The sequence below is a fragment of the Crotalus tigris genome, unplaced genomic scaffold (assembly GCF_016545835.1).
Source record: "Crotalus tigris isolate CLP2741 ecotype Arizona unplaced genomic scaffold, ASM1654583v1 scf7180000018463.207675, whole genome shotgun sequence".
NCBI lineage: Eukaryota > Metazoa > Chordata > Lepidosauria > Squamata > Viperidae > Crotalus > Crotalus tigris.
In genome coordinates, this window is record NW_024097019.1 from 1,028 (window position 1) to 28,049 (window position 27,022).

Genomic DNA, 27,022 nt, shown 5'->3' on the forward strand with positions numbered 1-27,022 from the left:
GCTAAGTATTTGCATGATTACATAGTGTTAAAGTCCACCCATCTTAAAGTTGTTAATTTTGAAGAACACCAGTCTAAACCCAGCACAACGAACTGACTCTCTTTCCCTCTCTAAGGCTCAGCGGCGTTTTGCTTTCAATCAATGAAACGTCTAGGTAGATTAGAGCGAATCAGCGTCGAGGGAAGGAGGGGTATTCTGCGCGCGCGGCTTCAGCCTAAAGAAGGCCGGATCTTCCTTGTCGCATACCCGTACGGGGTTTGATGACGTCTAATTCTTGCGTCCTCAACATGCTGCGCGTTTCGGGGCTGGGGTGGACTCTGGTCTCCTTGCAAGCAAGGGGCGCTCTGGTGCTGCAGGTGAGGGGCGCCTGCCTGGAGGCGATGCCAAGCTGACTTGGTTTACTAGCAGGGGTCCTGCTTGTGGTCTGGTTTCATCCAGGTCCCTAAGACTAGAGCAGGTTGCCACGTTCATTTTTATAGGCGGAGACCCCTTTACTTTAAAACTACAGGCTTGCACGCGTGGGAACTTAGCGAGAGGGACTTCCCTATTTCTGCCTGCGATTCAATTTTCACTTTTTTTTTAAATTTCCCAAGACTGCTTTTGTTAATCTTTGTTTGTATAGAATGGCAGGATATAAATTAGTTTGGTGTAGTGATTAAGATACCAGGCTAGAAATTGGCCGGCTCGGAGTTTTAGTCCCCGCCTTGGGCATAAAGCCAGCTGGATGATTTTGGGCCAGTCCTCTCACTCTTCTCTCTCAGTTCCAGGGAGAATGCAAACCACTTCCGAAAAATCTTACCAAGAAAACCGCAGGAACTTGTCTAGTCAGTCACCCGGAATCAAGGCTGACTCGAAGGCACGATCAGTCAATTTAGTGACTCTCTAATAGGGCTTATTTGAAATTGGAAGATCTGGAAGTAGTAATTCATGTCCTCATCATCTCAAGGGTGGACGTATGCTTTTCTTAGGGCTGCCCTTGAAAACTATTTGAAAACTGCAATTGGTGCAGAATTATTGGCAATTTACTGGCAAGTAAGAGCTGCTACAGTCACATGACATCAGTTCTATGCTGCATTGACTTATGCCCATGTTAGTTTTAACCTGTAAACCTTGAATAGCTTGAGTTAGCAGGTTTCTCTAGGACCACCTCCATCAAATTGGATCTGCCCATGAATAAAGGCAAATATATATATGTGTCCCTGGATAATGCTGGGTCAGTCACTGGGACTAGTGGTTTACTCTTCCTTGGTAAAAAAGTAAACTTACGGTCCCTTTGACTGACCCAGGTAGGACCTTCAATCTTCCCACCCCATGTGAACACTAAGAGAAAGGAGCCTTCTCTCTGATAGGTTGCAGGTAGTCCTTTTCAACAGTTGCTTCTACTCTAGAAAACTTTCCCTCCAAAAGTGCAAATGGCCCATACTATGTTATTCTTTAGAAAAGTAGTAGAAACTGTATATTTTTGAAAAGGAGCTTTGGAGGTTGATTTGTATATTATCTGTTCAGGAAAGGGCTCATTGAAGTAGGATGTTTTATTGCAGAATTGTGTGTTACAGTTTTTAACCTATTATTAAATATATTGTAATTTTGTAAATGTTGTATTTTGTATTGTAAACTTCTTAGGGTAGTTTATTACAAACATCATAATAAAAGAATAGAAGTTTGTTCCCATACTCTTAAACTTCAGATTGTTGGGGAAACCGAGAGGTTTCTTTCATGCTTCCAAAGTCAGTTTGGCACTATGGACTACATATCTGCCTTCTTCATTCCTTCAACATCTGAGAAGAGCAACTCTTTTCTGTATGTTCTCACCAGATCATAAGACTGCCTTGCTACAGGTGAATTAGTACCTGCACATTCTCTTTGGGAATAGGCCTTCCCCAACAGAACTTTGTCAAACTTAGAATTCTGGTTTTATGTTTCTCTGCTAGAGATCATTTCTAGTAAGTTCAGTGGAATTGACTCCCAAGTGACTGTATGGGATCACTCTCTAATTCTTCTGCTTCATTTTGCCATACACAAATGGGTCAGTGGGAACTTCAAACCTTTTCATTTTGTTTTTCCCTCCTATAGCAATGGCATTTGCCTCGTTTCCTTCATGCTGGCATTCCTGTCCTGGCAGCAAAAGAAGTGCTGATGAAACTTAGGAAGAAAACTGGCTATTCCTTTGTGAACTGCAAGAAAGCCTTGGAAAAATATGATGATAATTTTGAAGAAGTAAGAATAATTTTTGTGTGTGTGACATTGTAACCCATATCTTTCCTTTTCTCATTCTTTCTTCTATCAACATGCTGCTTCCAGGTTCCAAAATCTTCTTTTAAAATATGAGTAACAGTTTTTGTTTTAAAGCAGCAGTGTTGTGCTTGCTGACTAAATGGTAAATCCTATTGACATTAGAGAATTTAGGCTGGAGTGAATGTAATTAAATCTGTAGTGACCCTTGTTTTTTCTTGCCTTGAAAATCCATCCATACTTTTATAAGCAAACGACTTATAAAGTCACATTTTTGTATATTTTCTGTAAAACTGACAACCTTTATACAGATAAAGTGTGAGCAGGCAGGGAAATGCTCAGATATAGAACCACCCACTGCTGTTCCTGCTGCTCTGAAAATAACATACATGGAAAAACCTGAAATGTGATCAAGGAACATTCCAGTGATTTTCTAACTTTCTGTTTACAAAGCATCTTTGAAATACTTCAAAGATCTATTTACCATTTTTGTAGAAGTATAATGAGAGAATACATTTGTTTTTATTTATTTATTTAGTGTATGGCGCATCATAAACAGACTAGCAATGTATATTAACATTTCACTTAGATAAGTAAAAGGTTAAAAAGATCTGTATTAACAGTTTGAAAACATTGGCTCATGAATCTGCTAAGCCCTCGACATTGATTTGGCAAATTCAAATAATATTCCCATCTCTCCTGTCATTTGGGCCTGAAAAGGTTCATTTTTTGTTTTTCATTGTCATGTATTTTGATAGCCAGGAAAGTCTACAGAAAAGTCTGGCTGCCAGAAATTGCTAGTTCGTTTAGTTCACACTGTCACACTATCCAGGGTGTACCATGAGGAGATGAACTAATCTCATACCCTAATCTAATATCTAATACTCCCTCAATTAAACAACATCTCTGGGGAATACGGGAAATGGGTATTCTTTGTCATGGTGCTGCCCTCTTGGAACATTATTACTGCCAAGATTTATATATTCCCCCTCCAGGGCCTTTTTAAGTGAGCTCTTAATACCTGAGTCTGTCTCTAGGTCAGGAGTTAGAATGAGTGGTAGCTCCCTTTGTTTTGATGGTTTAAATTATGCTTGTTCTTCTCTAGTTTTGGCTTCTGGATTATATATCCTTTTCTCTATATATGTGTGTATGGGTGGATAGATAGATGAACGATTACATTATCTCTCATTCTGGGGCTTGTCTTCAAAGGCTGAAATCTGGCTGCACGAACAAGCACAGAAGGAGGGATGGAACAGAGCATTGAAACTTCAAGGTCGGAAGACAAAAGAAGGTCTAATAGGGGTGCTTCAAGAAGGTAGCTCAGCAGTAATGGTAGAGGTGAGTCTTTCCTTTGAAGATTTGTTGGCCTACAGGCTGATTATGAAGGCCCTGTTTTCTCCCCCCCCCCCCCGGAATTGGAGCCAGAATGTTTACAAAGATGGCATGAGGTGATTGGTGGGTGGATGGATATTTTTTATCAGGGCCTCAGTGCAATTTATTGTTTTAAGTAGATTTATTGAAGTGTACTTTTGTTCAGAATTTTTTTTGGCAGATGGGCTACTAGATAAATTGGTTTAAATAAATAAATATTAGACATCTTGGAGCAAGAATGGTTATATGGGAACTATATGGGGATATGCTTCCCTTTGACAACTGTATAGATCTGCTCTGCCTTGAACATGGTGTTCTTTGATGTTTTGGCCTATGACTCTCTTTGAAAGGGGTCTTCAAAATGTTCTACATTTGAACATTTAAAACGGTCTGCCTCAAAGTTATCTAGGTAGTGAGTTCAAAATGAACTATGTCAAACTTAAATTACTGCTTCCAGAACAGCCTATTTGAAATTCACGATGGGATAATGCACCACTGTTTTCTGACCACAGGCAGCAGGACTAGTGATCAAGGATAGCAAGAAGTGAACATTTGCATGATAGTTTGCTGTAATTCCTAAAAGCCCCCTTAGGTATAAGCTTGGAAGCAAGTGTTCTCTTGAAAAGCCACTTTGTTTATGTTTCCACGTAACACTATAAACATAAATACTTGCTTTTGAGCCTGCTGAGGCAATGTGGGAAATATTCCTGATCTTTCCCAGATTCAAACCTCAGGAAATCTAATTTATCTAAAATATGGGTCAGTTCACCGGTCAGAGGTTTTAAATACATGGCGTGTTTAACTTCCTGGGTTTTCCCCTTTGTTTTTTGTTTTTTTTTGTTTTGTTTTTATTGAGCAATACTGGCATTGAATGACATGATGCTGCTTAGAGTCTGTGTCAAAGACAAAGAAATATTTGCAATAGTTTGGCAGCTGTTTTCATTTTCTTTTAGTCTTGGGGGAACAGGCATTAGAGTACTAAGGATCCTTTTAGCAACCATTTTACATCCAGTTCTTGTTAGACTAGCACAAACCTTACAGCAGTGGGGCTGCTTTTAGAAGTAGGTCCAATATTAAGCTAATAATTAACTAATTATTTTGAACACGCAATAAACAGAGAGCTGCTTTTTGACATTCAAGTGTACACAAAGCAACAGTTAGCTGATCCATTGTAGTTTAGAATACAGAATATTCTTACAGGGTAAGGAAGAGAGAAGAATGCTGTTGTCAGATTACCAAAAAGTTAGGATCTCACTTTCACCCAGCCCTGGACTTTGGGAACATCTCAGTGTCTAGCTCTATTTTAACCTCTTTAGCAATATAACTGGTGGTGAGATATTTCTAAGTTACCCCTGCTTTTCTGCCAGGTAAACTGTGAGACCGATTTTGTGGCCCAAAATGTTAAATTTCAACAGCTGGTTCAGCAAGTAGCGATTGGAACAATGATTCACCATAAGGAGACCATAGACCAATCAAACACATATGCTAAGGTAAGAATGATATACACACACATGTATGTACAAACAATATCTGGTAATTTTGAAGAATTTGATACTAACGTTGCATTTAAATCTTCTTGCCGGCTGGTTCTTAAGGGGCACCTTCAAACAAAATTCTAGTTGGGCACTTAAAAATGTAGGAGATGTCAAAGGTAATTTTTTAGGTGGGGGCTGGCCAACATGGCACACGAGACTTAGCCTAAGAAACCAGTGCATTGCTGATCAGAAATAGGTATGTATTCCCCATACTAAGTGATACTAAGGTATCTCTCAGAAGTGCCTGCAGAAATGCAATGATTCTTTGGTATTAAATCCTTAAGAAAAATTGCCTCACAGCTCATACCTTGCATCCACTAAGCAAATGAGTGTCTGACATTTATTTATTGACATTTTTGTATATTGCTGTATTGTGAGAAAACCTAGAGTAATTTAGGCCTTTTCCTTGTTCACAATCATCTTAGCATGAATCCACCATTCTCTGTTTTATCTGTGTCTCAAATGTGTCTCAAAAGCTCTGGCGCATGTTCAACTCAATGGTGTATTAAATTCTCCAGAAAGCCTAAGAGCTTTACACTCTAGGACAGGGATGGCTCACCTTTTCCATGGCAAGTATCCATGATTGACATCTTTTGGTGGGGGTGATGGTCATAGTATATGGAGCAATGATGCAAAATGAACAGAATTTCTGTATAAAATGTTCTATTTGGGGAAGTTGAAAGGGCTTTTGTTGTTGTGGTTTTCTTTTTGAGTTGTGTGAAGAGTATCTTAAAATACACAGTTTTCACATGCTGCTTACCTCAAAATGCTATAAAGCATGCCACTCCTGTCAAAATCCAGCAGTGAAACCAAAGGGAGCTCTAGTTTTCATAGGCTACACATGCTTCTGTGTCTGTAGGCTCCTTACCTTTGCTGTAGAAAAAAATTAAAAGAGTTGTTGAAGTAGTGAAGCTGCAGAGAATTCTTTCTTGGTTTCTCAATGTCAGTTTGCGCCTCTTTAGATACTTGTTGCTAAGCATATGCAAGTGAGATTTTGAAAGATGCTTGGTTAATGAAGCAAACCTTAGTGCTCATTTTCCTTGCAACTTTTTTTTCTTTGGGGGGCATAATTATACTACATCCTGTGTTTGTGTTAGTCTCCTGTAAAATTTGCCATATTGCAGCAATAGCTAGGAGGACTTTTTAGCATCTCCCTATCCAGAGCACAGGTCTTGCATATGAACTTTATTGCATAATCAGCTTCTTACAGGCAAATGGATGGGGTGTCCTGATCCTGCACACAAACCTTGCTTGTGCATTAACATTCCTTTGCAAAGTCCGGTGAGATGGCGATCAGAGCAGCTACTTGAGCAACTGGGCTAAAAATGCAGCCTCAGTCCTCAGCCACAAAAACCTTCCCTTCAAAAAACACCTCAGCTGAGCTGAGGCCCTGGTAAATATAGACTCCCCAGCATCATTCTTGATAATGAGATGAGTGGCATCAGGGCTTTTTTTCTCATAGAATGCCCAGAACGGAGTTCCGGCACCTTTTTTGGATGGAACCTTGTAGGGTAGGCAAGGCAGGTTGTATGACGAGTGTAAGTTCTGGCACCTTTTTTTTTTTTTTTTAGAAAAAAAGCACTGAGTGGCATATACATTTAATAAAAGTAAATATGGGTAATTCTGAAGGTCTCTGGTATATGAAACTGTGTTTTTGGCCTCTTCATGAGGCAGTTTATTTTATAATGAGCTTATTCTTCTCATTTTTATAGTTAGGAATTAGAAGTTGTCGGGGAAAGTGCAGAATTTTCACACATCATCTGTGTTCAGTGAAGTGAAAAGATATCTAACAGCATGTCTCAAAGGCTCTGGAAATTGTTGCCACTTTTGATAGTGGTTAATGGCCATCTTGTATTTTTATTGGATGTCCTGTCACCATCCCAATCAAAAACTGGGCTAGAATGAAGGAGGGTTCCTTAGTAATTCTGTTGCACATTGCCTTCAGGGAAAAGAATAGCACCTACAAGTCAATTTCCTCCCTCAAATGCTTATCCATGAATGTCGTTAGACTTATGTATTTTAAATTAATTTACTTTTTAAAAAAAATGGTTCCAGTATATTACACTACATCAGGGGTCTTCAAACTTTGCCCTTTTATGACTTGTGGACTTCAGCTCCCAGAATTCCTCAGCCAGTGTGCCTGGCTGAGGAATTCTGGGAATTGAAGTCCACAAGTCATAAAGGGGCCAGGTTTGAAGACCCCTGCACTACATTAACTAGATAGCAGGTGGTCTTTTAAGACAATTAAATACATTTTAAGTTAAATAACTTTTACAAACCAGTAGCTGACAATTTCTGAAGCTTTCTAGATACGATTTGCTACAAGAGCACAACAGTCCTATGAAACAGTCCTATTTCTATTTGCGGGTGGCAAATTGAATGGGTTTGATGAAAGAGAAATACAACAAGACAATACAATAGAAGCCTTTTATTGATGTTGCTTGGGCACTGGATTACTGCTTCTTGCTGACATTTTGCTGCTGATGTGGTTTGCACCTTTCTCTTCACTCCATTTTTGTTATTCCAAATTCCTTACCATGTCAGAAGAAAAGCAATGCATATTGCCCAGTCGCTAAAACGAACCAGTCACTGGATTTACTTGGCAGGCTTTCATTAAAAAAATTAATTGACACCATGTTTGAATGTTTTGTAGCGTCTCTTAAATTCTGATGAGCTTTCTCAAGTCAGGACAGGACCAGAAGGATCATTGCTTACTGACCAACTTGCTCTGGCGATAGGTGAGTGTTTGGGGCCCAGTAATAGCCAGCAGTAGTCAGAAGGGAGGGGCAACAATTTCCTGTTTGCATGCACTGTTTTTTGCCTTTTCAATGGATGGAATTTATGATAGATGGACAGACATAATACCGCGTTTCCTTGAAAGTAAGACCTATCCTGAAAATAAGCCCTAGCTTGATTTTTTGGGGTGGGCCTAATATAAGCCCTACCCCAAAAGTAAGCCCTAGTTTTGGGGCATGGCGCACACCTAAAAATCAAGCTAGGGTGGAGGTGGGGGGAGTGGAGCTGTCTCACGTGCCCTGTTTCTGCTTACCGTTGCAGCCAGACCTCCTGTGAATCGACTCCTGCCTCGCCTCTCCGGCCCACTTCTTCTGCACCTTTAGTGGTTCACACTGTTCTCTCTGCTCCCTCTCTCCCCCCCCCCACCACCACATTTTAACTTTTTTAAAACTTTCTTTTTTCTTTTAAAGGCAAACTTGGTGAGAACATGGTTGTTAAGAGGGCAGCATGCATATCAGTGCCTGAGAATTTCTTCATCGGCTCTTACGTACACGGGTCACCCTCAGAAAGCAGCTCGTTGCTTTCCAACATGTTATTTGGCAGATATGGTGCCATGGTGATCTGCAGTTCCTCGGAGGAAGACCCAAAGTCCGACATGACGGAAATGAGTAGGAGGCTGGCCCAGCATGTGGTAGGTATGGCCCCTCTCTCTGTGGGCTCTCTGGAAGACGAACCTGGAGACGAATCCGAAACAAAGATGCTTGCCCAGCCGTACGTTTTGGAGCCAACTATTTCCTTGGGACAATACCTTCAGCCGACTGGTGTATCTGTGTTGGATTTTGTGCGATTCGCATGTGGAGAAGATCCAGAGTTGTCCGAATTGAGCTAGTTCCCAATTCCGCTTGGGCTTGGGAGCGATTCACAGAAGTAGCTGGTAATGCCAGTAATGCTATGTCTAAAGCCGAGAATGGAAAACGTTGAATGTCTTTCGAAAACTCAGAAATGGCTTTTGTGGAATGTGACCGACAAAATATGGCAGACAGATGTTAATGTAACAAATAAAGTATGAGTTTTAGTAATAGTAATGGCAAATGTATGAGGGTTGTGGCCTCTGATTCAAGCCTGTCATATTGTTCGCAGTTTTCCGAAATGTGACAAATCTGTTTTTATTTTCTGTAAATGAAATCAATAGGATTCTTTGAAACTTACTGTCAGCAAACGGCATATGTCTTTTGCATACCTTTAAAGCTTGTAACCAGAGTGACAGAATATGTATTTTACTGAGTAGTTAATAACTCGTACTATCCTGATTAATGACGTGTCTGTGAAGAAGTAAAATAAGAACAGTAAAGGATTCATGAGGGGGGAGGAAAGGGTGGATTTCTCTGAATGCCAGTGACAAGTTGAGATTGCGACTGACAGTCATCTGGAAAACACCAAATGAGAGAATTCTCTGTGAGGTAAATGGCTGAATCACGAGGAACAGAAATTCCTCATACCCCTTGGAAACTTCTGCAGCCCCTTCTCAGATGAGCACAGGAACAACCATCCTCAGTTGTAATGTGTTGACAGTGAAGACTAGAATTGCCACCTTGCTTCTATTCAAGTCAGTTGTTAAGTCCCTTTAATGTAGTTACTACCAATAGGTAAACTAAAGTCTTAGATTTTTCTTGCCTTGCATCCTCTGTGTCTGAAAGTGTCTGGATTAGCAGCGGTGGGGCATTGTAGTTGCCGTTCACCAGAAGAATGGCTCTTCTGCAAGAGTTTGTGCTTAGGAATTTGTTGTAAACTATGCCTGATCATTAGTAATTGGAAGCATATCAGGGAAAAAAAGCATTGCAGACTTATTAGAGATTGCTCAAGTCAAAGCTAGAGGAGAGATTGTAGAAGATTGCACTAAGTTAAGGTAAATTGGGCTTTTAGTATATATTCTTGTTCTTGGATAAACCTTGCTAGATGGCAATCAATGCTATAGAACAGGGGTCTTCAAACTTGGCAACTTTAAGACTTGTGGACTTCAACTCCCAGAATTCCTCAGCCAGCCCTCACCCTAATCCTAACCCTCACCCTCAGGGCTGGCTGAAGAATTCTGGGAGTTGAAGTCCACAAGTCTTAAAGTTGCCAAGTTTGAAGACTCTTGCTATAGATGACAGGTTCTGAAACTGTTAAGAGCAACTTAGAGGAGAGTTGCAATATTTTTTTTTTCAAAATAAAAATACAGTATATGTATCTTGTCAAGAAACATTAGTTTATTCCAGTGGTGGTGAACCTATGGCACGGGTGCCAGAGGCGGCACTCAGAGCCCTCTCTGTGGGCACACGTTCCGTCGCCCCCGTCCTAGGCCTTCAGCTGGGTTTTATAAAACCTTTTCACTTTAGGCCTCCACTGCCATGTGCAAAAAAAAAAAAAAAAGGTTCAATCAGTCAATTTCAACTTCTCGCAGGAAAAAAAAAGATCTTGCAAAGTTGGAATTGATTGATTGAACTTTTTAGTCCCATCCAGTCTGCCATTACCACCGCAGCCACACCCACCCAAATGGCCACACCCACCCGGCACCCAACATGCATAAGTGGGTTTTGGGTTGCAGTTTGGGCACTCGCTCTCTAAAAGGCTTGCCATCACTGGCTTATTCCATTATTTAATTTTCAAGGCTTTACATCTGGCTTTTCCTTCAGGGGCTTAATGTGGCAATATTTAAGAGCCGTGGTGGTGCAATAGTTAGAATTCAGTATTGCATGCTAACTGCCAGGAGTTTGATCTTGACTGGCTCAGGGTTGACTCAGCCTTCCATCCTTCCAAGTTTGGTAAAATGAGGACCCAGATTGTTGGGGAACAATATACTGACTCTGTAAACCGCTTAGAGAGGGCTGTAAAGCACTATGAAGTGGTATACAAGTGCTATTGCTAATGTATAATTTGATGTAGGTTAAACTGAGAATAAGTGCCTGGCCCACAGAGTGAAATCCGGTCATTAAAAACAGTCAATACGCTTATTTCTTGCCCAGCCCTAACCTCAAAACAACGGTTAGTTTTATTCATGGGTAATACAAATTCATGTATCATTTCAAAAGGTGCAAGGACAAGAACAGTCGCTGTTTATAAACTTCTGAAATGAAACATCTATAATCCAGGGCCTTTTGTATGCAACCTTGAAGTAGATGGAGAGTCTGTGACTCGCTGGATAGCCTCAGATGCCCATCCATCCCAACCAGCATAATCATTAGGAATAATGGGAGCTGTGATCCAAGAATGCCTGAAAGGCCACCCTTTCACAGTTCTAATACGAGTAGTTCTCAGTTTGCAACAGTTCATTTAGCGACAGTTCAAAGTTACAACGGCACTGAAAAAAGTGACTTATGAGTGTTTTTCACACGACCACTGCAGCATCCCCATGGTCGCGTGACCAAAATTCAGACGCTCGGCAACTGACTCGGGACAGTTGCAGTGTCCCATGGTCATGTGGTCCCCGTCTGACAGGCAAAGCCAGATTCACTTAACAACCGTGTTACTAACTTTTAACGACTGCAGCGATTCACTTAATGACTATGGCAAAAACAACAACACAATAATAAAACGGAGCAAAATTCCCTTAACAAATGTCTCATTTAGCAAAAGGCACTTTGGGCTCCATTGTGGTCGTAAGTTGAGGACTACCTGTATTCCTCGAAAGTAGATAGGAGTCAGAGCACATCAGGCACTATTCACACGTTTAATGATGACCATTGAGCAGTACATGCTTATGTCTGATTTTTGAACAAAGTAGCAGGCCTGCCAAGCAGCTTGGGGCTCCAGGGGGTCAACCCAGTTGCTATTTATAGAGTACATATTTGCCAAAAGCACAGCACCAATTCCTGGTGGGTCTGCTGAGTTTCAGCAATTCAGCAATTCAATTTACTTCACAAGCAGTGACTCTTTAGAGAGTGGGTAATTGATGACAGCAGGGAGAATAAACTTCCAGGACGGCAGCAGCAGCCCTTAATACATGAAAACAACTTTCTGAATGTATTTTGGCCCTATATGGATACGCTCTTAAAAGAAAGATAGCTCCCAAAGGAAGCTGCTTCTGGACTTGGCTTCTTCTCCAAAGCAAGAGAAACCCAAGAAAGATGGTTCCCCTTTTTCGAGTTTGATAAATGCCACGTTTTTTTCCCCCCTCAGAAAAGACCCCTTTCTTTTTTCATGTGAAGTTGCTTCCAAGTAGGGAGGACAATGAACTTTTCCCGGGGGATTCCAAAGACTCTCATAAAATCATCATCTGACAGGAAATTCTATGGATGGGGAAAAAACAAGAGATGAGTAAGAAGGATGAGGCAGGAGCAGAGTGTAGAAACAGTGGGATTTCTCCCAATTCAGTTAAAAATATTAATTCTACAGATCCCACCAGACTAAATCAATCATGCCAATTGCTTTTAAGAGATTTATTTTGATGGCAGGAAGAAACCACACTGGATAGTTTATCCGACTGAAGCGTAAAGGGCTTACCGCACTGAACATTATGCACTGAAAAACATTTAATTGATGCCATTTAGAATATGGTTGTCATGAGAAACCTCTGGCAAAGGACTAAAAAAATGGATTGATGCAGTGATAAAGGAATTAACACATGCTGTCCTAGTTACCTATCTGCAGGCTGACTATGTAAGAGGCAAAGAGAAAGCCTTCAATGAGAGAGTTAGAGTTAGAATCCTTTCTGATATGCTAATTTTGTAGATACATGAAATTTGGGGAGATATACTTGGCACTGGGTTGCAATTCAAGCTTATTTGTGGTGTGTGTGTGTGTGTGTGTGTGTGTGTGTGTGTGTGTGTGTTTTAAGTCAGGGTTTATCTCTTAATCTGCTGTTTATGACTTCAGAAGCCTGATACGTTACCAGGTTTAACTCAAAATATTTGGAGCTGGCTTGTACAGCCATGAGCATTAGGAATATACTACCTGCAAGTCTAAAATGATAATTCCTGCCCCTCACTTCTAAAGCAATATGCTTAAGGGAGGTCCTTATGGCATCTTTGAGACAAAGTCTGGTTACTCTTCTCAGCCCATGGCAAATGCTTGATAGGACTCACCTCCTTCTTAGCAGGATCCACATCTTCAGGTAAGTCCTCCAGACTGGAGAGCAAAACTTCTAGAGAATAGATTGGACTCTTGCTGCTGCTCACGATTTCAAGTCTGTCGTCCTAAACAGAGCACAGCAGATTCTTAAAAGCTTGTTGAAATTTTCATGTGGACCAGCCTTCTGGTATCCTCAAAAGAAATGGAACTACAATTCCCAGTCTTCCCTGCTAGACTGATTTTCCAAAACATATAGAGGTTGCTGGACTAAGCAGGACATTCCATAGCAGGAAAAAAGAGATATTTCTGGCCTCTCCAGATGCAGCCCTAGGTAACTATCAGTGGTAAATGATGCTGGAAATTGTAGCTAAACAAATGGAAGGCCATAGGTTCCCCATCCCTCTTCTAGGTTAATGTTTTCTGGTGCCTTCTTTTATCCTGTTGCAAAGATTTAGTCATATCTCATCGTTAAATACCAAATGCTTAATTTAAAGAGTAAGAATCACCTTTTCTACTCCATATCTGAAATGGTATAGGGCAGTGGTTCTCAACCTGTGGGTCGGGACCCCATTTGGGGTCGAACGACCATTTCACGGGGGTCGCCAAACAAGGCTGTCCGCCATTTTTTCCCCCTTTTCTTTGGCCACGCCCTGGCACCCGGTGATGTATAAGTGGTTGGGGGTCACCACAACATGGGGAACTGTATTATGGGGTCACGGCATTAGAAAGGTTGAGAACCACTGGTATAGGGTCTCCTGCTTGAGCAGGGGGCTGGACTAGAAGACCTCCAAAGTCCCTTACAGCTCTATTCTGATTGATTGATTGATTGATTGATTGATTGATGTTCCCACTGTTTTAGGTATGCAGTGTTTTTTTCCTGCTGATTCTCTGCTTCGGGAACAAGTTGTGCTTGATGCTGAGATTAAGCAGAACAGCTGGTCCCCAGTAAAGGTGTTTGGAAAAAAATAATGAATTGTGTAGGATGTTGTGGAAACCCTTCTCTGAAAATAGAGCCTTTGGCCTTAACAGGAGCTTTAAATTATTCTATCACTGCCACCATCTTTTAGCAGCACACAAGCTTAGAAACAGCTTTTGCACAGGCAACTCGAAAACATATCATCAATCCAAAGCCACCTTAACTGAGGTACTGAAGAGGCTAAGACAGTGGTTCTCAACCTTTTTAATGCCGCAACCCCCAACCGGTCGTAAGTCGAGGACTACTCAACCGGTCGTAAGTCGAGGACTACTCAACTGGTGCAGCACCGTTTGCAGAATGGGACTTTTGGCGGGCTCAGCAGGCCAGAGGCAGCCTGGACAATTCCTATCGGCTTTTGAAAGCCAATAGAATTAGACTCTATTCAAGAGAATCAATTTTATTGGCTTTCAAAAGCCAATAGAATAAAAGGGAGTAGCACAGCTAAGGAAAAGGGGGGGAAAATGGCGGACTGCTTGGCGACCCCCGTGAAATGGTTGTTCGACCCCAAATGGGGTCCCGACCCACAGGTTGAGAACCACTGGGCTAAGAGGAGATTTGTAGAGGAAGGTGAGCAAAAGTGGATTAGTCTGAGCCCAGTGTGCTGCATTGATTTATAAGGCTGCGGGGCAAAGTATCTACCGTAACATGGACCAAAGCCCCCAGGCAAATCAGTTTTTAAGTTTCCAGGATTTCCCATTTAAAGGATCTTAGGAAGCAGCTCCTGAGAGAGCCTCTCTGTCTGAGACCCTGGAGAGCTACTATAAAAAAATACAGGGATATATCAGAGGTGAAGAACATGTGTGCCTTTGGTATTACTGAATTGTAATTTCTAGTATCTTCCCATAATGCCTGTTATTGTTTGGGCACTGTGGTTTAGCAACTTCTGAAGGACCATTAGGTCTCCACCTCTGGGCTCATGGGCTCAGTGACTGGATATGACTGAAATACAGCAGCTTCCAATTTCTCGTCCGGGCAGTTGCTTAAAGTTGGGCAGAGGTTTTTCCAGAATAAGCAAACTAACTTACATCTGCGACTCTGATCATGTCGTTGGCATCTCTCAGTTCCTTCTTCAGCTGCTCGTAGGTCTTCCCTTCCTACAAAAACACAAAAGTCCATCATTTAAAGAGTTGTTAACACCAATTAAATAAGAGTGCTGGTAACTGAGTTTGTGATATGCACTGGGAAGTTGAAAAAAATCTATCTCCCAATCTGTACTGAACCCTGGTCATACCACACCAGTTCAAGGGGTGCTTTCAATGCCCTTCCTCCCAGTAAAGGGAATAGTCACTGAACAACTTCTGCCCTGACAGTCCCTTATTACAAGCGTATTGTAGTGGAATGATAAGAAGTATATTGACCCTAGGAATGTTCAGCATAGCTTGTATTATAGGCTGTGGAATAAATTATCTTTCCACATTAAATGGAGAAATTCTATATTCACCTAACAAAATTTGGATGTACAGGTACGTTTTCTAATACTAATAATACTCCGAGGGAGATGGCACGTTCTTAAATATGATAAATGGATAAAATAAATATTTGCAACATGAAATGTCTAAATTAAAAGGTTGTATACGGATGGCTTTTAATTAAATACTCCAGGGCTGATGTAATAATCCCCAGAGTTTCAGAAAATAAAGTATATTTTTAGGTATTCTGTAGCTTTCACTTACACTCCATTTGTTAGGATCCCAAGCCAGGAACCAGCCAGTGAAGTTGGGTGGTTCAAAACCTTGCTTAATCATTAGGATAGGAGTGTCAACCTCCCTCCCACTAGGATGGGTTTGCAGATACTCCTGAGCGGTTGCCAATGCCTCCTTCTTCTCAACTTCATTGGCTTCTTTGCCAACCCACATGAACACCTGGGGTGGGGGGGAAGGGGAGAAGAGCAGCAGTTTTCAAATAACCTGAGCAAAAGATGAGACTTTTAGCTTGGAAATGGTGAGAGTTTTAGGAACTCTTCTGCTGAAACAAGACTCCAACTAAACGTGAGTTTTATGACTAGTTTTATGACTAGTGTCAGTTGGAAGAGTCTATGGTAGTAAAAAAATCAGAAGAATCTGATTTTTATTTTTTCTAACACATTTTATTAACAGGCACAAGCTGTTATGAGTTGTAGCTCACATCAGCAGATGCATAGCTGGCCAGACTAAAACAGCATTTAAATAAGGAAGCGGTGAGGGGAATACAGGTTGGTTATAAAGGTTGGTTATCAAATGCAGATTACATATGAGACCAATTTCTAATATATCAGTTACCAATTGTGTTAAAATCCCATTGTGTTTGTTGAAACGTTGAGATAAATCACTAAGTGATCCTTTGGAAAAATAGCACAATTGAGTGGGAGCTTGCTGAACTCACAAACATCAAAAGAATTTAAGCTATATTTTTCCCCTCCCTTCCCCACCTCATTCCAATTAAAAGCCTACGTTTGTCTAGCTATCCCATGCTAAGATTGCAGGAAAATCTAGAGAGGCCACAAGTTCCTCATTCCCAGACAACAAAAATACTTTCCCCAAGTTTAATATTTTTCCAGTCAGGTGTCCGAATTTAGCTGAAGGGCCATCAGTCATGAATTCTCATGAAAGGAAATGGTAGTTGTTGCGTCCTTGGCGGAAAAACAGACACGAGAAGCAGCTGGAGTTCTCAGTTTCTTTATTCAGCGTTCAGCTTACAGGAAGATGGCTTCAGCCTCGCCCAACGCCTCGCAGCCTCTTATATAGGCAACTCCCGGGTAAATGGGTTACTTTTCCCGCGCCAGCACCCGCGCATGCGCACGGCGCTGGCGACAGCCTGTCTGGTCCCGGGCAGCCATACCAATCTTTGGCACCTTCCTTGACCTGCCGCAACTGCCCCCGTTTGCAAAGGCTCGGGACTAACACCCTTTCCCCCCGGGCTAAACTCCTACCAACATACAACATTATTTTATTATGACACCATTTTGCTCCCCAGGGCGCCACTGTTTACTGCCTTGCCTTGCCAGCAATGTTATGTTGGGTCTTCTAGTACTTGGGAGATTTCTTTGCTTCTCTGTGACCTTCTTAGCTCTGGTTACTAGGCCTAAGTCCCCTGACTGAGGTGAGGCCGTGCAGCCTTTTCTCTCTATGTTGTCCTGGTGTCTTCCAAGGACTGTGCCCCGAGGCCTGGCCTGCTTGCTTGCCCACCGGGCTCGTCAGGCCAGGGCTTCTGTTATTGTGTGACCTGGTTGACCTACCTAGCTGTAGACCCTCAGGCCCCTTGAAGTGATAGCCGCTGCTGGGCGTCTCTGTAGAACCTCCTAGGTCAGTCCAAGACCTGTCAGGAGGCTGTCCATTCCCTGAACCCCATTCTGTGTTCGGGCTCGTGTGGGTTTCTGTACTTTCCCAAAACTCAGGTGTTCCCTGATTTGTGCTAGGGTTGTTGTAGTCGGGACTTGGTTCCTCGACTAGCTCTGTGTATGTTTGACCCCCTGTAGGATTTGGGGTAAGGTCAGGCCAACCTTGGGAATTGTGTGCCAGTTCTCTTGCGGGGAATGATTTGTTGGGATGCCCCCGGGTATCCTCCGTTGCTGGAGTGCTGTGTGATGTGTGTGGAAAGTGAGTATGCCCCCGGGGTGACTCCCTGGCTGGAGTAGGCGTGGATGCCTGGTAGTTAGGTAAGCTCATGGAATTCCTGTTCGGAGCTCTCGCGGAACCCTGGGATGGGCCGTTTGTGGCTCCCTCAGTGGAGATGGGCAGCAGCTCGTGCCCTTCCCTTTGCTCCAAAGGGTCCCCCTCCCCCCCTGGAAAAGACCCAGGAGTCTCAGCAGAAAAGTCTCGCCTAGAGCGAAGTTGGTCGATGTGCCGACGCAGTGACACGACCGTTGTCCAGGGCAACCTCGTAGAGAGAGGACTGTGATCCTGGACACAGAAGCGGGGACCCATGTATGACCAGGCCCGTAATTGCGAGCCCAAACCGGGGCACCCACAAGTAGTCGTCTAGGTGCCCTAGGATGTGAGGTAGATGAAGGCAGTCTGTCCGGATGCAACCGGTCAAGTCTAGTAGTAAGTTGGCGCCCCCAACGAAGTTCAGCTGGACTTCTCCCTGTAGAAGTGGACGGTGTGGTGCGATAAGAAAGGAGAAAGTCAGCCAACCTGTGATGCCAGTCCCCGTAGGTGAGTCTCTTCAAGGCGTCCTTTGCGATGCGCACCATGCGTTCCGCCATACCGTTGGTGGACGGGTGAAAAGGCGCAGACGTGGCATGACGAATCAGGTTTGCCTGTAAGAAAGCTTGGAATTCGGAGGAGGTGAATTGAGGGCCGTTGTCGGACACAATGACATCTGGCAGCCCGTGTGCAGCAAAAATCCCCCTCAGTACCTGAATAGTCTTTGCAGTGGTGGTGGATGAGACAGGCACAACCTCAAGCCATTTTGAATGGCTGTCAACAAGGACCAAGAAGAACTGGCCCTGAAAGGGCCCAGCGTAGTCAATGTGCACCCTAGACCATGGGGACTGTGTTTCCTCCCATCTATGCACAGGAGCTTGGGGCATCTCTGGGCGAGATCGTTGGCACAGGTGGCATGCGTGTACCTTAGCCTCAATATCTTTATCTAAACCAGGCCACCACAAGTGGCTTCGTGCAAGAGCCTTCATACGAACAATGCCAGGATGACCCTCGTGGAGGGATTCTAAGACCCCTAGTCCTCATTGAGGTGGGAATGACAACTCTGTTTCCCCAAAGCAGACAACCCTGAGAAAGGGACAGTTCGTTCCTTTTGGACCAGAAACTCTGAAACTCAGGACTAGGGCAGTGCTCAGGCCACCCGGACAGGACCCAGGACGGACACGTGAAAGTGTGTGATCTGTACCTGTTTCAGCGGTAACATCCCTGGCACTAAGAGGAGCTCGGGCAAGGCTTGGATTGATAGAATGTTGACAGCTGGCGCGGGGTCAGCTCTACTACTGGCAGAGGCAATCTAATGAGGCCATCAGCATGGCCCATTTCTTTCCCAGGCTTGTGGAGTAATGAAAAATCATATGCAGACAAGAAAATAGACCACCTAAGCATTCTAGGGGAAATGATGTGGGGAGTCTGCTTACGTGTGGTAAACAGTCCCAGCAGAGGCTTATGGTCAGTGAAGACCGTGAAATGCCTGCCATATAGAAAATCGTGGAATTTTTTAATTCCAGCAACAACAGCCAGAGCCTCCCTGTCTATCTGAGCGTAGTTGCGCTCGGCAGAAGACAGTGTTCTGGAGTAGTATGCAATAGGAACCTGAGTTCCATCAGACCTGAGGTGACTCAGGACAGCTCCAACCCCGTAGGGGGACGCATCACAAGCGATGCACACAGGGAGAGACTCGTTGAAATGTGCAAGAACACTGTTAGAAGTGAGCAAGGCCTTGACTTCTTTAAAGCAAGCCTCATGTGCTTGTGACCACAGCCACACAGCTTGTTTGTCTAGTAGCCTGTGAAGAGGCTCAGCTACACTAGCTTTATGTGGAAGAAAAGAATTGTAGAAATTCAGGAGGCCTAGGAAGGCCTGAAGTTCGGCCTTAGACTTTGGCCTGGGTGCTTCTAAAATAGCAGTTAGTTTGGATTCAGCAGGATGAATCCCAGCAGCATCAATTTTGAATCCCAGAAATTCAGTAGAAGGCACCCCGATCTTGCATTTGTCTTTTCTGAGCTTGAGGCCTGATTCCCTGAATCTTAACAGGACAGCCCTAAGTCTTTCAGCTAGAATGTGTGTGGAGTCTCCTGCAATCAAGACATCGTCAAAGTAGGGGCAGACCCCTGGTATACCTCGTAGTGTGTTTTCCATTACGCTTTGGAAAATCCCAGGAGCGACATTTACTCCAAACTGTAGCCTTTTTACTTTAAAGGCTCCCCTGTGGGTCACAATGGTCTGAGCTATGGCAGCATCATCATCAACAGGCAGCTGTTGATATGCTTGAGCTAGGTCAAGCTTTGCAAAAACACGCCCCCCCTTGAGAGAGGCCAGGATGTGACTGACCACAGGAACAGGATAGGCATGTTGCTGCAATGCCTTATTGAGTGTGCATTTGTAATCAGCACAAATACGAATGTCCCCATTTGCCTTTAGAGGCGTGACAATGGGGGTCTCCCACGGGCTGGAATCAACAGGTTCTAGGATTCCCTGTTGGATTAGTTTGTCTAGTTCAGTGTCAATCTTACTTTTTAAAGCAAAAGGGACCCTTCTTGCTTTAATCCTAATGGGAGTGACAGTGGGGTCTAGCTTTAAGGACACAGGTGGTCCTTTGAATGTGCCCAGCTGGGGGCTGAAAACATCTGCAAATTCTTTGCAGACTTCCTGTAGGTCGAGTGTTTGTAAGCTGTTGAGTCCTGTGACGTGTATCCCCAGGGCCTCAAACCAATCGAGTCCTATGAGACTCGTTCGTTCACCCCCTACTACTAATAAGTCTAGTGGACCTTCAAAACTCTTGTATTGCACGTTAAGGGTGGCCTCCCCCTTAACACACACTCTTGAGTTCTGAAAATCTGTTAATACAATATCAGAAGGCCTTAACTTGGCCTTAGACCCACTACTGGAACAAATCTTCCTAAATGTATGCAATGAAATGATGGACAGGGCAGACCCTGTGTCTAGTTCCATAGATAATGGAACCCCTTGTAGCTTCACGTTGAGTGACAGCTTTTTCTTCATGGGCTTGTGTGTGCCTGTTCTACAGATGCTTCTTCGCGAAGCGCAAAACCCTACCCTATTCTGGCTGGGGAATCTGGTACCTTTCAGGCGTTCTTCTTGGGGTTGTGCCTTTCGTCGGCTCAGACACACAGCTGCAATATGCCCTTGTTTGCCGCATGCCCGGCAGGTAGCGGAGCGGAACTTGCAGTCGGTTCTCCTGTGGCGACCTCCACAGCCGATGCACTTGAGCAGAGCCGAAGAGCTTCCCTTCTGGTTCTCTTCCTTCGCGGGGTGTAGACGGTCGACTTCCTCGTCCGGATCCTCCTCGGAGTTTCGTCGGACGTCTTCCTGGTGCACGGACGCACCCTCTGCACTGTTTCTGATCGGCCGCATGTTTTTGATGGCGCCGCCTGCTGCTTCTTCTGCGGTGACTTCCCTTAAGGCGTCTTGGAAGGATAATTCTTCCTTGGCAAAAAGTCTCTGTTGTAGCTCTCGATGCCTTAGCCCGCACACGAATCGGTCCCTCAGTCGTTCCTCGAGGTCCTTGAACTCGCAGGGCTTGGCGGCCTTCCGTAGCGCGGCGATGTATTCCTTGGCTGTTTCACCGGACCGTTGATCCCTCTGCTCGAAGGTGTGGCGCCATGAGATAACGGACACCTTGGGGTGGAAGTGCTCTTTCAGCAGCTTCTTCAGGTCTGCGTAGCTTACAGACTCTACTGGAACAGGTGCTACAAGATTTTCTGCGATTTCGAAGGCGTCTTGGCCGCAAACGCAAAGCAGGGTGGCGGCCTTCAAGCTATCTTCCCTCACTTGGTTTGCCTTGAAGTAGTTCTCCATTCTGGATACGTAGGACTCCCACCGCTCTGGATGTGAGACGTCGAATTCCGAAAGCCTTCCGATTTTCGCCATCTTCGGATCTTCATCTTCAGGAGACGGGTCTATCAGCCAGCCTACCCCCGAATGCGCACCGGATTGGCGGGTAGCTGCCGAGTCGACGCCGTTCCTCTTCCGCCGCTCAGGACTCCTCGGGTAAGCTTACACTTCTTCCTTTTCAGGTAGTGCAAGGTATCCCATCCTCGTCGCCAGTGTTGCGTCCTTGGCGGAAAAACAGACACGAGAAGCAGCTGGAGTTCTCAGTTTCTTTATTCAGCGTTCAGCTTACAGGAAGATGGCTTCAGCCTCGCCCAACGCCTCGCAGCCTCTTATATAGGCAACTCCCGGGTAAATGGGTTACTTTTCCCGCGCCAGCACCCGCGCATGCGCACGGCGCTGGCGACAGCCTGTCTGGTCCCGGGCAGCTTTGCACCTGCCCGGGACTGCCTGCAAACGCCCGAGCCGTTTGCAAAGGCTCGGGACATAACAGTAGTCTTCTCTTAAACACAAGGAACAGGGCCATGTAATAATTCAAGTTCATTTCCAAAGAAGCAGCTCTAGAATGTGGAGATACACACATAGCTTGTGCCCACAACTCTTTGAAACAACATTTTTTTTTCTCTTCCTGAATCATTCCTGAATCCCTGAAGTGGGTGACATATGAATTTAATAAATACATAAGTAAAATCGTGGCGGCAGCAGCAGAGGGCAGCCATAAGGAAAAATATGGATGCTTTAAAGCAGGGGTAGTCAACCTTGGCTCTTTTATGACTCGTGGACTTCAACTCCCAGAATTCCTGACCAGCTGTCATAAAAGAGCCAAGGTTGACTACCCCTGCTTTAAAGAGTTGCAGACAGAGATTATCTTTGCCCTACCATGTACTTGAAAACATGGTTTGCATTGTCTGTATAGAAATTTCCTCAGTACGTCAAATTATAAGAGCTCTCCCCGCCTTCGTAGAGGCTACCAGCTGCTCATGTAACCTTTAGAAACACAAAAAACAGTGACAGTTAAACTAGTTACCAGGAAGGCAATGTGCCCGTGGCTATTTTCATTGTGTATCCTATTTGTCCTTCATGAAGCCTATGTCAGAGAAGCTGCTTTTGTTGTCTTAGAAGCTTAACAACATTTTGAGCATGAAAAGAGCCCTTCTGGGTCAGGCTAACATCTCATCCAGCCCAGCATTCCGTGTCACCAACAATGTTGTGTCCCGAGCCTGCAAAAGAAGGCTTGGGACGTTGCATTGGTCCCGGACATTCCAAAAGCTGCCCGGGACCAGACAGAGTGGTGCCAGCCTTGCGCGCATGCACATGGCGCGAAAAAGCTCTGTTTCGTTGGTTGACTTCGGGTTTCTGGCCATATAAAAAGACATGCGTGCCTTTTGTTTTTGTTTGGGTGTTGTTAGAAGGAGAATAAAGAGTTGTTCAACATCGCCATGTGTCTTCATCATTCGCACATGAACGAAGTATACAACAAACAACATGTTCAAAAATTCACACAAGGGTGCTAATCCTTTTCCACCCCCTTCCTAATAGCTGCCATTTAAGAACCGAGGCTGTCTGCTACTCAAGGTTGTACTGGGTACTTAAGTCTAATAGTCATTAAAGGCCTTCTCCATGATTTTGTGAGTCTCCTCAAGTCCATCCAAGCTAATAGTCATCAATATATCTTGTGACATGATGTCTTAGTTAAACAGAGGTACATTACCAAAGTTCCTTGCATTTAGCGTCAGTGGAGAGAAGCATGTTCTAGATGGAAATAATTGAACATTGGAATTAATGGTTTTGCTATTCTGCGTTTAGCTAAATTTTCACTTCAATCTCTAAACACATAAACTGTTTATGTGTCTATGTATGTATCTTCTATCTATCACCTATATTTTATGTATCTTAAGATATAACACAAGCCTCTAGTGCTAAAAGGAACTAAGGTGTCAAAAATTGCCTTTAACTCTCTAATATTAAACAAGACTAAAACATGAGGAAATCAGAGATATGAGCTACAGCACATCTAAAAAATGTTAGGTGCTCCCAAATATTACCTGGTCCCAAGTATCCAGCAGCATAACATCACTTTCACTCAGATCATCCTGGGTGAAGTCAGTTATCTCAATGACCACAAAGCGTCCAGTTTTGTTGGAGCATTCAAAAAGCCGTGGAGGATAATCAGGGATCTCTTGTTGCAGTCTGCAAGACAAAGATGGATTAGGTAACCTAGATCCTTCAAGATGGGCAACCACTGAGGTCGCTGAACTATCCCTGCAGATCCAACCAACCCTGCAAATAACGAGGGACACTGGGAGCATCCTCAACAACATCTGGAGAGCTAAGAATCCTCCACCCTTGCTCTAGATCTCACTTACAGAAGCTCCAAAATTATATGGATGGAGGCTGGATAACAAAGCCGCAGGTCAGCTGACTCTTTCCCTGACCTCTTTTATTTATATAAGGTTGTATATAGCAGAAATCTCCTCATGGATGAAATAGTTTACTACATCTGGGGGAAGCTTTTCACCCAGTGAAGCTTTTCTGCTTTCCTCAGGGTCCCTCAAGAAATCTGCTCTGATGGTCCTTCTTTTTATTAAGATCATTTTGGGTTGAACTCTAGTGGGAAGATCCTGCCAATGGAATCATTTTTGAAAAAAATCTCAATTCAGCTGTACTTTATACATTTCATCCCTTAGTTCTTGTTTTTCTTTTACCATTTATCCTTCAAAAGTGCTACCAAATCCTTAAAATCAATGCATCAGGTTTCCAGTAAAATACACCTAAATATTTGAGTTAGTGTACAAAGACACAAATTCAAACATCAAACATAAACATTAAGCGCAAAAAAATATTATACAGAGCATAATAATTAATAGCTACAGAAATAATTTCAGCTTATGAGTTAAAGGCCCCGTAAAATAAAAATGGCCTCTTTGGAAGACTTTACATTAGGCCAGGGGTAGGCAACCTTGGCTCTTTTATGAATTCTGGGAGTTGAAGTCCACGAGTCATAAAAGAGCCAAGGTTGCCTACCCCTGCACTAGGCTTAGTGAACAGGCTTAGTGAAGAAGACCAAAATATTTAATGATTGAGTTAGAAGTCATTACTTTTTATCACTTGAATAAGGGGCTTTGCCTCCGAGCAGCTCCCAAAATTCAGCCGGTTCTTGTCCCTCAGCCACAGTCTCCTGAAGTCCATCACAGATAATAGCAGCCAGCTCCTTAGCCATTTCTCGTTCATCTCCACTACAACCCTGCAGTGAAAACCACAGAACCACAGAAGCGGGGGGGGGGGGAAACCACAGAGAAGTAGAGCCATTGTTAGAAATACTATCCAATTTCATCTCTTCTCAGACTTTTTAAAATAAAAATCAATGAATTCTCCTCTTCCCTAAAAGCCTAGATTCTGCATGCCAAATAATCATTTTATTTTAATTGTGCATCTATGAATGTACACCCTTCCTTGTGATGTCAAAGTAGTAAAATAAAGGCCGTTGTCTTAAGGACTTGGAAATTAAGAGAAGGCTAATGTAAAAATTCTCTCCTCCTTCAACTTCTAAAGCTCTTGGTCTCACCTTGCCATACCACAGGTAATGGTCTCCCTGTGTCTTCAGCAAGAAGACATCATTGGAATTGAGAGAAGCAGCAGAAGCCAGCACCTCCACGGCTTTCCTGTTGAAGGTCTCTATTCCACGGATTTGGAAGAGCCTCACTGGAGGTTCCAGTTCATTTCTGTCTTTCCTGGATGTCCCGCCCTGCAGAGAATGTGACAAAAAGGAAGAACAAACCAACTTTGCTGCAAACCAAATTCGTGGTGCAAAAGGCACCCAATGGATGTTTGGACCTTCAACTCTCATCAGCTTTGGGTAGCACGGCTGATGGCAAAGGATTCTGGGAATTGTAGGCTGAAACATCTGGAAGATACCATGTAATTTAGACTTATATTACCAAGATCATCTGCAATTTCATAAGGTTAAAACTGGCTGAAAATTTTCATTTATCATGAGATCACTGGAAGACTTGCAGAACCAGGTTAGGTTATTCTGGAGAAAAATCTATGTAGTAACTAAGGATCAAAATTGACTTGATGGTACATAATCAATCAAAATTTAATAAAATATATTTCAGGATGGAATGATATTATGACTTTCAAAATTTTTCTGTGATAACTTATTTTCCAATGTCATTGGAATTATGCAAATTTGTCACCATATATGGAAGACAGATTCCATCCGTTTATTGCATTTCAGGGAAACAGAGCTGCTAATTTTAACAACTGTTAACTGGAATAACTATACTGATAGTAACCTATCTTATATCACTTCTCTCTGAGTATAATATTTGAAGAAAATGTAATACTTTCACTGTTCCCACTGCTCCATCTCTATTGGCATATTCAACTTCTGCATCCATTTAATCATATAATCTTTGACTTGTTCAGATTCTAAGACATATTTCACTATATACTGGGCTAACAAATGTTGAGTATTATGAATTGTAAGACTTTTCAGATTCTCAAAATTCCCTTTTGTTTTCCTAATTCTTTTGTTGCTCAGCTGCTTATTTGAAGGTATTGAAACCAATAAAGTGTGGTAGTGCACCAGGTAGCATAATAAAATCTTTTAATCTGAACAAATCATTGCCTTTCTACTTCTTCAGTATCTTCCTCATCATAGACATTCATAGGCAAGAAAGGAAAACTCTTGAGTTTATTCCTTTCCTGTATTTGTTCCAGGCATTCAATAAGTTACTTAATAAAAGAGTTGGAAGGGTCCTTGGAGGTCTTCTAGGCCAATCCCCTACTATTTCAGACAAATGGCTGTCCCATCTCTTCTTAAAAACCTCTGGTTTTGGAGCACCCACCACTTCTGAAGACAAGCCGTTCCACTGATTAATTGTTCTCACTGTCAGGAAATTTCTCCTTAGTTCTAAGCTTGTTCTCGCCTTGATTAATTTCCAACCATTGCTTCTTATTCTGCCACATGTAATCTCTTGAAAATAACTTATTTCTGTTTGTTTCAACCCAGATGGAAGACCTGCCTCTTTCACAGACATGACGAAACTAAAAGGACATAAGACGCATATCAACCAATATGACAATACAAGCCGAGGCCTTAGCAGAGGTTTTTACCCATACAATTCTCCCCCCCCCCCAATAATTGTTTCCCAAGAAACAATTGTTGCTATCTCTAAATCTCTTTTGGAACCTGAATGTCAGGGGCACCTAACTTGAGGCTAACTAAATCATTGCTTTTATACTGAGTGGTTTTTTTTCCACAGCTTCTGTCCAGGAGCAAAACAGAGTCAAATAGCAAACATAACAAGCTCATGATCCATAAAATGTCATCCGGTATTTCTCTCATGATCATTTTCAGAGAAGCCTAATGCTACCTAGAATTGCAGACTTTATTTGAAAAGGGATTGGATTTATTTTTATTTATTTGCTTGTGTGTTGCTGTTTTTTCCCCCAGGAGGAAAACTGAATCAAAACAAAAATGAAAGAATCCCACTGTCCGTTAAAAGTTACTCTGAAGCTAGCAGTCACAATTGTTTTGAGTTCAGACTTTAAGGAAAACTAACCCTCAAGTACAGATTTTCCACCTCAGAATGTTTTTTTTTCCCTGCAGCAAAAGTGAGATA

At 43.1% G+C, this 27,022-nt stretch overlaps 2 protein-coding genes across 3 annotated transcripts in view; one reads left to right on the forward strand and one right to left on the reverse strand.

Annotated features, from left to right (window-relative positions):
* The first annotated feature begins 204 nt into the window (after positions 1 to 204).
* LOC120312226 (elongation factor Ts, mitochondrial-like) lies at positions 205 to 8,970 on the forward strand. The gene is made up of 6 exons (XM_039352630.1): positions 205 to 356; positions 2,074 to 2,217; positions 3,442 to 3,570; positions 4,971 to 5,093; positions 7,792 to 7,876; positions 8,345 to 8,970. The coding sequence occupies exons 1-6, from the start codon at positions 261 to 263 to the stop codon at positions 8,761 to 8,763; spliced, it is 996 nt and encodes a 331-aa protein (XP_039208564.1). The 5' UTR covers positions 205 to 260; the 3' UTR covers positions 8,764 to 8,970.
* Positions 8,971 to 12,023: 3,053 nt separating this feature from the next.
* Positions 12,024 to 27,022, reverse strand: part of LOC120312227 (advillin-like) — a 47,814-nt gene continuing 32,815 nt past the window's right edge. For both annotated transcript variants that reach the window (XM_039352631.1, XM_039352632.1), the window contains exons 14-20: positions 24,958 to 25,137; positions 24,491 to 24,636; positions 23,438 to 23,582; positions 15,573 to 15,761; positions 14,925 to 14,993; positions 12,938 to 13,048; positions 12,024 to 12,142 (exon numbers count right to left, since the gene is read on the reverse strand). In XM_039352631.1, the coding sequence (XP_039208565.1) occupies positions 12,029 to 12,142; positions 12,938 to 13,048; positions 14,925 to 14,993; positions 15,573 to 15,761; positions 23,438 to 23,582; positions 24,491 to 24,636; positions 24,958 to 25,137 (954 nt within the window). In that variant the 3' untranslated portion in view covers positions 12,024 to 12,028. The remainder of the gene's footprint in view (positions 12,143 to 12,937; positions 13,049 to 14,924; positions 14,994 to 15,572; positions 15,762 to 23,437; positions 23,583 to 24,490; positions 24,637 to 24,957; positions 25,138 to 27,022) is intronic.